At 32.8% G+C, this 14,402-nt stretch overlaps 1 protein-coding gene across 1 annotated transcript in view; it reads right to left on the reverse strand.

Moving 5' to 3' along the window:
• LOC132759645 (protein Aster-B-like) overlaps positions 1–14,402 on the reverse strand; it is a 71,340-nt gene that overhangs the window by 10,775 nt on the left and 46,163 nt on the right. Inside the window, exons 11-13 of the mRNA XM_060751456.1 lie at positions 2,544–2,597; positions 1,784–1,998; positions 88–329 (exon numbers count right to left, since the gene is read on the reverse strand). Coding sequence (XP_060607439.1) covers positions 88–329; positions 1,784–1,998; positions 2,544–2,597 — 511 coding nt within the window. The remainder of the gene's footprint in view (positions 1–87; positions 330–1,783; positions 1,999–2,543; positions 2,598–14,402) is intronic.

Genomic DNA, 14,402 nt, shown 5'->3' on the forward strand with positions numbered 1-14,402 from the left:
GATTACTTTTTTTGAACTGTCCATTATCAATTAAGACAAAATCAAGATGGGAATTTAGTAAGCCAACAATATAGAGCTTTATCACACTGCAAAGATCTGGTTCCTGCAGGCTGGCCTGAGACAGCACAGATCCAGTTCCAGCAGGCTGGCCTGAGATAGCACAGATCTGGTTCCTGCAGGCTGGCCTGAGACAGCACAGATCCGGTTCTAGCAGACTGGCCTGAGATAGCACAGATCTGGTTCCAGCAGGCTGGCCTGAGACAGCACAGATCCGGTTCCAGCAGGCTGGCCTGAGACAGCACAGATCCAGTTTCAGCTGGTTGGTCAGACTGCACAGATCTGGTTCCAGCAGATTAAGATTCACAGACTTATATGTATAATATCGCAACAACAGGATAAAAAAAATGTTTTCAAATGTAATCAATCTTGCTGACAAAATTGTTTAAAATTTAGGCACCAACATCTTTAGCCAACATTATACTGGTGGCATAATGAAGTCATTATTGCCTGAACCACAGAAAAGGGTTAATGGCTTTCAACAAAATCATCAACAAAGTCACACCATTGTTTGTTAACAAATCAATCATTAACTCCTGAATGACAAATTGTAACACAATTTGCCTTAATCATTAATCTAAGAGTGACAAGGAGTGAGCCTTGTAGAGTGTGTCTCATTTTTCTTCTTCATTTTTCTTCGTAATTTTTGTAGAAAGGCTGACACTGTACACTATCTCCATGTCTATAATTAGTGTTGTCATATCATTTTATCCTTCAGTCATGTGATACAAAGAAAATTACAGTAATTAGTGACAATTTGAATCTGATACTGGAGATTAATAGGCACTCTGGTTGTATTAAAGACTGTGTGATACTTTGGTCAAGGTGAAAACTATTCCATCCATATTTACTTAAGTTTCTTAATGATTTTCCAAAACACAGGTATATTGATCTTTTTAAGAAATTAAAAAGCTTTCATAACACAAATTCCAAAGACCAAAGGCTGAGTTTTCTCAACATTTGAAGGAACAATTTTTTTTGTACTATGTAGGTCAAATTATCAGCTGCAGTTTTATAAATATATTTGTGTTAAAAAACCTAGGTGCAACAGAATTTTCAGTCGCATACAAGCTTGCAGTTATATTAACCAAGTCTTGAATTTCTTATTATTCAGTAAATATTCTCAACAATGAACTTACAACTTCCTTGGACTGGCACTGTGAGGGCAGTAAGTGTAACTATTGAATTAAGTGAAAAGCAAATAGTTTCTTATGGGAGTAGAGGTGACCAAGGGGTTATGGTGTAAGCCATCTCTCCACCAAAATTTCATTGGTCTGATCCCTATCATAGTCACAACCATTTTCTCATGACATATCATCAACTAAGTGGAGCCGTGGCTGAGTGGTTATAGGGTGGGACAAGAAATCTAAGGATTACTGACCACGTGGGTTCAAACCCTGTCCGGGGCAAGCCGTTGTTTTCTTGAGCAAGAAACTTTACATTCATTGCTTAGTATACTGGTTGGTTCCAGGAACGGATTTGAATGTGTTTAAATAAGCTTATAGCTTTCAACACAATCAAACTAATATAAATTTGTATAAACTAACTTAGTGGAGTAACAGGTTAACTCAGTATATAATTTAATAGAAGTTAACCCATTACTTCACTAAGGTGACAAATTATGATGGCAGAACTGGTTAATGACAAGAAGCAACCTTCCATCTCACTGGAACAATTTTAGTTCATCTCACTGGAACAATTTTTGTTAAAACAGTCAAGTTTAAACAAAACAATTCTTACTTCGAACAGGAGTAGGCGGGGCTATCAGCTTTTCCTGTTTTGGGTGAGATCTTGAAAGTTGTCGTGCAGTTGACGGATGATCAACAACCGAGTTGGCACTTCGAATTCCATGAGTACGGCGCTTGCGTAATTTCCGTTTAGAAGCCGAGGATAACCGTGGTATACTTTGTTGCTTCTCAGATTCTTTTCGTAAATGAATACCTGAAATATTTCCGAACAAGTGAGAATAATAGCAACAAATGCATTATCGCACTAAGTATCTTAATTCCTCCATTTCATTGCAAGGAATATTCTATTTATAGATTCAGCTGCTTAGTTTGGAAATGAGCAATTTCTAGGAAACGTTACACAATTATTGTTAAAGAGCTTACATAAATCGTTACACTTGAAAGTCAGATAAGAAAGTCAGTGATTACTTTTGTATATTTGCATACAGTTTAACAAATATTTCATAACCAATTTAAGAAAGTTTAAGAAAAATTCTTCACTGTCCATGTAACTTTATTGAATCTTGTCATTAGCATATCTTCTGTTTGTCCGATTATTCTTAATTTTACTTACACACCATATTAGCACATTTTTTGGTCATATCTGGGTGGTCATCCCACCTATCAATGAGAACTGTCCTGGATAACTAACCAGTAATCACCAATTTCTCTACAAGTGACACCAACTACTATAAGCACATCTTCCTTAAATTATTACTTTTCAAACCTCACAGAATAAAATGTATTATTATTACTCACCTAAACACTGGAAATAATCTAGGACTCCTTGTACACTGTTTCTCTCTATCATATCTGCAGAGAAATACATAGCCATTGTTATAATTGTTGTTACAATTAGTGAACATAACAATTAAATACTATATGAGTGTTTGTCATTCAAGTTTGTTCACACTTTTATTACCATTCTTGGCATTCAAGTATGTTCACACTTTTAAAACTATCAGTGATTTGCTGAGTATGTCGTTCTCTACTTCACACTTTTTATACCATCTCCTGCTTTATGAAGTATGTTCACACTTTTATAACCATTCTCTGTTTTGCTAACTTGTTCCTTTTATAATCACACACGTTATTAAGCAGACTAAAGCTCTGGCTATAAAAAACAACTTTTCTGATATTCTGTTGATTCTTGAACCCACATTCTTATTGGCTCCCTCACGATTATCAAGCAATTTCCATAGACACCTCAGACAAATAGTGTTCATATATCTGTCAACAATTATTTATTATTAGTAGCCAATATTTCTTTCAAACTTTCATCACAGAGTTCTGAACCTCTTCCATGTTTTGTGTGACAAATCTTCAATAAATGCAACAAAGAGAAAGCACAATTTCCATTTAAGCCGATATAAATTCCCATCACTATTCTCAAAAGCTAGTTTTAATTCCACTGCATATTACGTCCTGCATGTTTTATGATCCTGCTAAGCATAGAGTTCACCCTAACCAATTTTATAACTCAACAAAAGACAAAAACCCATAGAAAAGACATTTTCTCTGCGTAAATGAATTCATTTATAGAACTATTAGTGTATTCCCCCAGCAGAGCACTTCACCATTTGTCTTTTCCACGCTCCATTATCCCCGAGCTTTCTGAAACTGTTCCCCGGCTTGCAGAGCATAACTATTATAACTTCAATATTATCACAGTTCATTTGCATTATTGTAAGGTTCAGTCCTCTGATTTATGTATGAGCACAGTTATTCCATGATAATAAATTAATGTTTACAAAAATAGACTGGTTCATAAATTATCCAGTTTGAGACCAAAAAAAATTGGACTGGTTTAAATAATAAAGCTCCATTATACATGACTGTATATTACAGAAGGCTTTAAAGTCTAGTGACACTGTCCCACATTACCCCCTTTAGATCTGACTTGCGAATAGTTTATTGGATATCAGAAATTCTCAGATTAGAAGAGTTCTCCGAGAATATTGCTAATCTTGTCACCTTGGGCATGCTTAATCATTTAACCCTTTACCTAAATTTGTGAAATGGATTTGCCCTGCTTTGAATATGGAAGAGTGTATTTTAAGATAAAGGAAATACAAAAATTGAGCTCCCAACAGGATACAGCCTGATCACTGCACAGATGTGCATGCTGGCTTAGTGGCTTCTCTGTATTAACTGGTGGCAAAGGCTAATCACTTGGTTCTAGCAGGTTACAGTATGGGTAAGTTCCTTCATTTGATGATTTCAGATGTGTAAAATGGAGTTGCCCAGCCAAAAGATTGGAATTATTATTATAACAATTGCCAAAAGACCAAAAGAACCAAAAGCTCATTCATCTATATGGCAAAAGATATATTTTGGCAACTGTAACAAGATAAATAGATTTTGAGAAATAAAAATTATAGTATTTTTTAGGGCATAATGGGCCTTTAAAGCTAGTTCATAAACTGTTCATTTATTATTGCAGATCTCTAAATCCCACCACTGTGTAAAATTTATTAGCTTAACTTATGGATTTTCTTTGTTCTTAAATTGTAAACAACAAAAAATATCCTATTTAGTTAATAAATAATTACCGTTTCCCTTGAAAGTGATGTTTTTTATAATAAATTTTAAACACAAAACTTAGAAACTATCTCTCCTTAAGGTGATCAATACCCCTGCAAAATGCTTTTGACACAAAACAGAATGCCTCAGTGAATTGTGACAAATAGATTTACACTGTATATATACTGGTAAAATGAAATCTAAAGTTTAACATTTTAAAATGAAAAAAAAAATATTTAAAAAAAAATTAAACACAGAGTTGGATTTTACATCACACCCGGAGGCAACACAGGTGATCTTCCAGGAAAACCCTTAGGTGCAACATTTCATGCAACAGTGGGCACCTGAGTAGAACCACTGCCTTTCTGTCAGCTAGTTGGATTATAAGCTTCCTCACAAGAAAGAATCGAAAGTCCCTGGCAGGATTCAAACCAACCCACAGCAGTGAGGAGCAAGTGATTTGAAGTGTTTACTTATATAACCACTTGGCCACATTAAACAAAGTGGAACATGTAATGAAGTCAATTGGGACCAGAAGCAGAAAAAGACACTTATCCCTTCTGTTGCATGATCTTTTAATATTTCATGTTTGTTTGTTTTTTTGTTTTTTTCAATTATTCGATGGCCAAAAATTTTGAACATTCAGGCAATCAGAGTACTTGTCACCTAACTGAGACGTTTTATTTATTACATCTTTAAATTTTGTATAGCATAAAATACAGTTGCACTGTTTCAAATCTGGTCCCTGCAATGAAATTTAACTTTTAATAATTGTTAGCAAATCTTAAATTAGAATGGTATCTGCAATAAGAATTAAAATGCTTATTGATCCTTCACTCCAGACTAAACCATTAGTTATATTTAAGGAAAATTTCAAAATATATACAAACTGTATAGTAAACAGTGGAGACCATGATGAAACAATGACATGCTTACTGTTTGAACTGCACTAGTTGCACAGGTAGATTTAGTTGCCACCAGAAATACACATAATTAAAGTAAATTAATCCCATTTTTTTGTAGAGGATTCTGAAAATATGGTCCGGTAAAAAGTAAGAGGGAAACCATTTAAATTATCTAAAATGATAAAAATAAAGACAAAAGCAGGACAAATCCATTACATGGTTGTTGTCGGATGGAGAGAGTTTATCCAGTTTCAACGGCTGCAAAAGTGAATCTTGGCTCACAAAAGCTAGCCAAGATACCCTTTCTTGCTCACCGGATAAACCTTCTGACATCAACAATTATTTTTGAAGGACCTGGCAAAAGACTTAAATTAAAACACAAAATAAATCAATTACTTAACTCCAAAACAAACACACACTTTTATAATTTTATAACATCCAATATGAGATTAAAACTGTGTCTCTAAACGCTAAATCCACAATTTCATTTCAAAAGCATCTACTTCGTCTTTTTACACTTTAGTTTAAATCCCATCAATATGTCTACCCACCCTTTGATTTAAATTCTAAATACTTAACATTGAAAGTAAAATTAATATTCGATAAATGTCATGTGATTGAATTTCCTATGCAAACCAAATTCACACTTTTATTCATACCCCTTTCATCGTACATCGAACATATAAAGCAAAATACATCCCTTTTTTTTTTTGGTAAAAACATAGGCACATGTTGGCTATGAACTCTTACCAAACATTAGCAACAACAATCATAACAACTGGCTACAAAACATAGACATTCAAATGAAATGAAATTGTTATAATGAAGTTTTAAGCTCACTGAAAATTTTGTTTAAGATATAAATTACACATCAATAGGTTTATATTATGCCTATCTATTATCATGTTTTAATGTAAATATTTAAACGATTCTTCAGGTGCTTTAATTAGTGTCCCCACCCTATGTAATCAATCACAAATTAAACTAGCTTGAAAATTACATATAATATAAATACCCCAGTATGTGTACTTTCTGTTTTAACCAGACAATGTATTACTAGCTTAATATGACACTATATTTTAATCAGTTTTGCGGAAAACTTTTATACTTTTAAAATAATTAAGATTATCATTTCAATTTTTAAATTCAATACATAAGACTGGTTTCACACCAGACGTTAACTTTACAAAAACTCAGTGCACTTCAGTGCAAATAAATTGCAATTTAACTAAAACAGTCAACATGATTGTATATTTGTTTGTTTTCTTGGGTTGAGAGCCACTAATTTCCTTGAGTTTAAAACCTCTAAAATAACTGGTCCCCATCATAAAAGTATGATCAAATAAAGCAAGAATTGTGCAATAGTATAATTAAACTGAACCTGTGCAATATATGGCCAAAACATGCTACACAGTAAGTAAATGAACAGTAATTCAATTAAAAACAATTAACTTGCCCATATGGCTTTTTGGCAAGTACATGTAACTGCCAATGTCTTAATGTAAATCTTTTGAAATCTTTATGATTAATAAAGAGGACATTTAATGCCATACTCATATTGCCCTCAACCAAATCTTCACATCCAATGACAAATACACTGCTTAACTCTAAAATGCTGAAAATTGCATCAACCTGGCTTTAAACTAACCATTTGTCCAAAATTCAAATCAGAAATAAAATCATTGAATATGATCTGAGATATATAACTTTATAATAATTTTCAAATTAACTCTTAAATCTTAATACTAAAACTACAAAGATTGAATTCCAGAAAGAAAAAAAAATATATATATATACATGATTGTGTAAAATAAAATTTAAATCAAATAACTAAAGTGGTCAAAAATAGAATCCTTAACTTAAAGACCACATAAAACAGCAAAATTGAAAATATTGCATGCAGTCCCGAGTGACTGGGTCTGTTCATAGATTTTTTTTTCTTTTTGGTTCGGTTTTACGTGACATACCAACACAGTATAGGTGACATATGCTTTACTTGTGGAGGGTGACCTCAGGTGCGCTTCTGTGCATTACTTCAGGCACATACAAAAAAGTCATGCACTGCACTTAAGTTAGAACCACCGATGTTCATAAATGTAAGCTAGCTCAAGATAGCTTCTCATAGACAGAAATCGAAGTTTAAGTTGGAAACAGCTGTAACTCATATTACACAATGAAGGAGTTACATCCATTTGGCACTGAGCTTTCAAAATGTACAATGCAAGCTACAGTCTTAACTGCCCTAAAAAAGCCCACTAAGCAGAATTCAAAATTTACACATATAGTGAAAACTTGGATTAAAATACAGCTGCTGGTAGCCGTAATGACTATAATTCTGATAAATCCTCATTAAACTCTCTAAAAATAGCATCTGGGGAAAGAAATAAAGACCATTTCTTCTCCTAAGGCAACTCCTAGAATGACATTAGATTAGTAAAAATATATTTTCTAGCAATCTCCTGACATTACGATCATTTAAGCTATACAATTCCCATCCTTACCTCCAGAATGATCATACTAAAATATGTGGGAGATGTGGCCTCTGATACCTTAATACAAGTTTGTTTTTTTACTTTTTACCTTTAAATATTACTTCTTACTCTTAAAACTTTAAGTTACTTAAAATATATCACTTTCATATATCTTTAAAACTAAGCAAAACTTATGACAAATTAAGGCAAATCATCTTAAAGCATCTTAAACCAGTTCATATTCTATTTCCAGTTGAAGTTTCTAGATTTTTAGTGACAACTAAACTGTTTTTTATATTTAGGTCATATCTGATTCAATTCATGTCTTTACAGCTTTCCAGAAGGTGGAAGACCTTGTGTTCACCTCCATGAATTATTTCTGACATGAGTGTACCTGAGTTTTAAACCATTAGAATTCCTAAGCCTTGTGGAACCTGAACAGAAAATCAAAACAAGAACATGTTCTAAATATTGAAACCATAAACCACAAGTCATGCTTACAGATAACATAAATGAGCTAAAAATAGCCATGTTTGACCTTTGACCTTTCAGAATGACCTTGACCTTTCAAATTGTACAGGAGCATGATCATTAATTAGTATTTATCCCATTTGTTTACTATATGAGCACACCATGTTTGACAATCTCTTTTCTTTCATTCATGTATGTAACACTAATATAAAGACAACAGTTAAACAAATATCTTTAGTTTTTGTTGTTTTTTTTCTTTTTGTGTGTTTTTTTTCCAGGTCATATGATTATCATCAAATTCAAAGCAAACAGAACAGTCTTAATTAACCCTTAATTAACATGCTGGAAATGAAAGGAGTTGAGCCTCTGTGCTGATGGCTCAATTCTAATACTTTGATTTGAAATCCCTTTTACTTCCGATGGACTCTTCTCAAATTCAAAACAGGGCAAATCCATTACTTAAATACAGCAGGTTAAATGGCTAAAAAAACAAACAAACAAACACAAAAACAGGCCAATTCATCAAAAGCAATTACATTCAGAACATATAAATTGGAAAATTACCTCAAACAGCGTGCTTATTGTTTGTTAACATTCAACTAGAACATGAGGCATGTCACTCTATCTTCTTTAAATTGAAAGTATGTACTCCAGGGAGGTATAAATCAATACTCCTTTTCTCAAAACTAATTTCTACTTCTTATATTACATGGAAAATATAAATAAAATTAATGTAAAAGGAAACTGCTTTTGTAGAGCTTCTAATAAACATTAATTCAGTAGCTGCTAGTGTAAATGCATATTCAAATTTCCATATAATTTTCAGAAGATATAATTTAATTATCATGATGATGTATTTGGTTGACGTTAGGAATGAAAAATGAAAAAACTGTACAGAATAACCTGAATGCCCTTGCCGTCACCCCCCCCCCCCCACCCCAAAAAATCTAGATAAATAACATATGTTATATGCTGAAATGTCACAAATTTTCAAAATATGATCCTGTAAGGTCAATGTCATATAGTGGTCATGGTCATTTTAACACTTCTAAAAGGAAGCTTGTAAAAATAGGGTATATTGTGTCCAAATATATAATTATTCTAACTGAAAAGATAAATAAGTTGTTATGGCCAGGGTAAAAAAAAATTGTACGCAGAAACGAAGAAAGTTGAAAGCTTTTTATGATACATAAATTAAATAAGATTTTCAAAATGCTCTTCAACATAAGATTCTCTCATTTCCTGACACACAATTAGACTTTTTATTTTTTTTATTTTGAGGTTAAAGATCACATCCAAAATAAAGGATGGATCAATACCATCAAATTTAGCCAAAAATTACAATGCCTAATTATATTTTTTTTGTTGGATTTATGTCACACCAACACAGTTTAGGTCCAATGGCAACTTTCCAGCTTTACTGGTAGAAGAAGACCTCAGGTGCCCTTCTGCAGATATTGAAAATTCCACTCATCCACTTGTAATTACAAGTAGAATTTAAGACAACTTGATGCAGGATGAGTAGAAAAATGTTGCCTGCACATTGGATTTAGAAACTACTCTTCCTGCCGGACAAGTGGCTCTGAAAATATTTTTCAATACCTGCCTCTGTGCATTTTTTCAGGCACGAACAAGGATCTGAGTAGAACCACTAATGTTCAGTAAGCTGAGTTGGATAGGTTCCTGAAAGAGTTGGGATTTGAACCCAAAGCAATGAGGAGCAAGTGGTCGAATTAACGACCTTAACCACTCAGTGACGAAAGCCTGTCTAATTTTATTCTGTGTCATAAAAAACAAGTTCTATAATTATATAGATATGAATATACAAAAACTTAAATATATTTGGAGCTGACAACAATTGAAACCATCTACATACATGTACAATCTTGACAAATACAACAATGGAGTAGGTGGCTAAAGCGTTCCAACTAGTAATCTTGGGATTCCTGGCCTCATGGGTTCTAACCCTGTTAGGGGCAAGTCCTTGTTTCCATGAGCAAAAAAACTTTACACTCATTGCTTAGTACTGGTTGGTTCCAGAAACGTACACTCATTGCTTAGTACTGGTTGGTTCCAGAAACGGAGTCTTTCAATAAGCTTAAAGATTTCAAAACAATCGCACTATTAAAACAAATTTGTATAAACTAAAGGTGCGTTTAGAAAAGTCTCCAGTTGGTTAATGACAGATAATTATACATGTAATTCTAAAACAACATAAAAGACTCAATCATACAGACATATTGAGTTAGAACTTTCTCTTTAAAAGAAAAATATATATGGGAGAGAAATCTTGACCTGGTAATCCTTCAGAGTTTTTAAGAGTAATCTCACTTGAAATTTCAAACTGATCAAATTTCTTAAACTAAAACATAAAATATGTTTTTTTAGAAACCTCCAAAAATAAATTGTGACTGATAAAAAAAAACTATAAGAATGAAAGATTTTACAAATCAGTTATTATGTTATACAAACAGTGACACAAGCAAGAGATGAATTATAAATAATTCTATGAATTTGTTTTGTTATTGTTTTTTCAATAATTTTAACACATTTTTTTTTTGTCATATCTCAGCAGTCGGTCCATCATTCTGATTTTCCTGGATAACTAACCAGTAATCACCAGTATAAGCACAAGTGACCGGATCATTAATGATTAATCTCACATGATTTCTGAATCAGCGGTCTGAGACAAACAAAGAAAGAGACTCAATGTCCGAGACCAATTGTCAATGAGATATGTTGACTTGCCCCAGAATCAAACCAGTGACAACTGGATTACAAATCAGATTGTCATCTTAGTGCAGTAATGTGTTAAATCCTTCAAAATTCAATAGGAGTTGACCAGTTATAGCACTAAGGTGAAGAGAAATATCATACTGACTGGTCAAGAAATGATCAAGATAAAAACAGACAATAAAGTCAAAATCAGATTTTACCATTATTTCAGACATGGAGAGGACACCTGAGTAAAACCAAAGCTTATTACAAGTTCTTTGTGGAATAGCCATTTTCCAGTTAGAAGTAGTTCAAAATTGGTGAGCATTTAGCCATGGAGGCCCTAACAAAATGTCTAAAAAATTATACATTTTTTACAACTATACATAAAACAAGAAACTAGGTTAGGTTAATAAGGGGAGCAGTGGCCTAATGGTTAATTTGTCTGCCTCTCAACCTGTGGATCATAGGTTCGAGCCTTAATTGGGTCATTACCATGTTTCTTCATATAACACCAGTAGTGGTTGGCTCCAGAAACAGGGCTGGGAATCAAAACTGCGTTGTATCCTACAAAATGTAAACAAACGCCGCCATCTTGGAACGAAAAATGTAAGTTTTTGTTTATAACTATTTTTGTTGGAAATGACTGAAAACCAGATATATGTATTAACACGCTACACTATTTTCCGCTTCGTTCGGTATATGTTGCTTACACAACTATTTTGTAAAACAAAAGTTATAGCGAACTTGCAACTCGAAGCTGAGCAGAATTTTTATGAAATTGTGTGGATACGACGCAGTTCATATTGCTTTATCTACCGTTTCTCCTTCAAATCAATTATATACTCTTTTTCAGAGTTCACCATAAACTTCAAAACATAATTTTGCATCATTTACTAAATTTTCATTAAAAAGAGATGTTTATTTTCCAAGAAAATAATGATTTTTACGAAATGATATGACGCAGTTGAAAATAAAATATGATACGACGCAGTTGTATTTTCATTGCAGGCTGCATATTGGTTTTAAACTATTTAAATTATGTGCTAGGTATGCTAATAACGTCCAACAACATTTCTTGTTTACAACTTAAGTCAAAAGCAGAGGTCACTCATTGGTTCCATAAAAATGGAAATGTAATACAATTCTATTAAGGCTGAATTTTTCGGACGCATTTAAGTATCTATATATCATAAGCATCTACAAATTCCGAAAAGCTGTATCAAATGCAATATACATTGAAACACGTGATCGCACACCCATATAACAACGTGTTCCAGTGCTGCCTTAGCATGCTTCTAAAATTGTTCCAGTGAGTTCGAAATGGGAGTGATTACTATTTTTGATACAAAATTCAATATTCCAGTGTAACCTCTCCTGGACCCTGTACTAGTATTAATCAGGAATGACTTTTTTTTTTAAAAAAAAGAGAAAGAATTACAAAGAGGTCTCTTGCTATCGGAAGAGAGCTTTGCGCAAATTGCATGCCTACCTTTGTTACTTGTGATTAGCAATAATTTCTGTCAATTCCGTTATTACTTATGTCTTTTACGTGCCGATTTTATTGTATTCATTTTCTTAATAATCGGTGAGAACAGATGAGCTTTATTATTTGAAATTGAACATTAAAATTTTAAAATTAATTTATAAATGGTTAAGCTACAATATTTTTTGGAAGTAGGTTATGCGTTCCGTTTAGTCATTTTATGTTCAGCGCCGCGGAACTTTACCATTGCTTTTCTTTATCGCCGATGAGGAAAGGTCTACGGAATGTATTTTCTATATTTGCACTTAAGTATCATTCTTCTCCATTAAAAAACTTTAAATTTTCAAAATCGAGTTACATATGATACAACTACAGATTATTTTGTAAAGAAGGTGTCCGTTTTGCAAAGGTATTTTACGCTGTGCACCGATAAATTTAATACAGATATAGGCAGACATGATCTTTCCACAGTATTGAAGAAGTTTTCACAATATTGAACAGAAAATTAAGGTCAGATTATCGCATCAAATTTTCAACAGACTAGAGACATGGCATTCTTAACATATCTTCATACTAAAGTGTGATTTTTATTTTGATAATGAATTGCTTTGAAAACTTAAACAAAGGTTTTCAGAAAAATGACTTCACAGAGGATTACCCCCTGTTTACATTGAAAATTTTCTCTGCTATCATACCGAAATAAGAAATTTAAATGTTATTCTCTTTATAATTAATTTCAAATATTTATAATCTTAAAACTTCACGCCAGAAGTTAATAAAAAAAGCTGCTTATTTGTACAGCTGACGTTAACAAATTTTTGTTGAAAAAAACAATTCAGACAGGTGGAGACCGTGGCCGAGCTGTTTATGTTTACTGAATTCAAATCACTTGAACTGAACTGCTATGAATTCGAAAACACCAGGGACTTTTTATTCTTTCGTGTGGAAAACCTATCAAGCTAGTTTCAAAATGTCGATGGTTCTCTGCAGGTGCAACATTTTACCTGAGGTCCTCGCCCCTAGTAAAGCTAATGTGTAGAGTGAAAGTTTGAAAACAAACCACAAAAAAACAAAAAAGCAGTCATTACCCAGAACATGCAGAACCACAGTTAACTTAGAGCGTAGCTAGCCAGCATGAATTCAAGTTAATAGATTTCTATATTTTTTTGCGAAAAAAAATTAGGGATAATATTGAACATACAGGAAAATATTAGAAATTATTTCAGATATTATGATCAATTAGGTAACATGTTCATGTTTAACTGAAAAGTAGCTTCCGCAATGTAAACTTTCATATTAAATGTTAAATTGGACATGACACAATGTATTCTAAATAATCAAAAGCAATAGAACATTGCTATACACCGCAAATGATCTGGGTTTTTTCTATCTAGCGCAAGTGATTATTCCATAAATAGAAATATTTTGCCAAAATTATCCCTGTTGAAAAGACTGCTAAAAATACAACTGCGTCGTATCATATTTTATTTTCAACTGCGTCGTATCATTTCGTAAAAAAAATCATTATTTTCTAAGAAAAATAAACATCTCTTTTTAATAAATTTTAGTAAATGATGCAAAATTATATTTCGAAGTTTATGGTGAACTCTGAAACAAATATATAATTGATTTGAAGGAAAAAAACGATAGATAAAGCAATATGAACTGCGTTGTATCCCACACATTTTCATAAAAAATCTGCCCCGCTTCGAGACGCAAGTTCGCTATAACTTTTGTTTTACAAAATAGTTGTGCAAGCAACATTATTACCGAACGAAGCGGAAAATAGTTGTAGCGTGTTAATACATATATCTGGTTTTCAGTCATTTCCAACAAAAAAAGTTATAAACAAAAACATACGTTTTTTTTTCCAAGATGGCGGCGTTTGTTTACATTTTGTAGGATACGACGCAGTTTTGATTCCCAGCCCTGAGAAAGTGGACTCGAAAGTGATTAATATAAGTTGCAAGAACTTGTTCCACAATTGATCTTAGATAAATATGTTTAAACCCGAAACATAGAATTATAATATATAAACTGATAATTA

This window comes from Ruditapes philippinarum, unplaced genomic scaffold (genome assembly GCF_026571515.1).
Source record: "Ruditapes philippinarum isolate M1 unplaced genomic scaffold, ASM2657151v2 ctg461_1_1_1_1, whole genome shotgun sequence".
Lineage (NCBI taxonomy): Eukaryota > Metazoa > Mollusca > Bivalvia > Venerida > Veneridae > Ruditapes > Ruditapes philippinarum.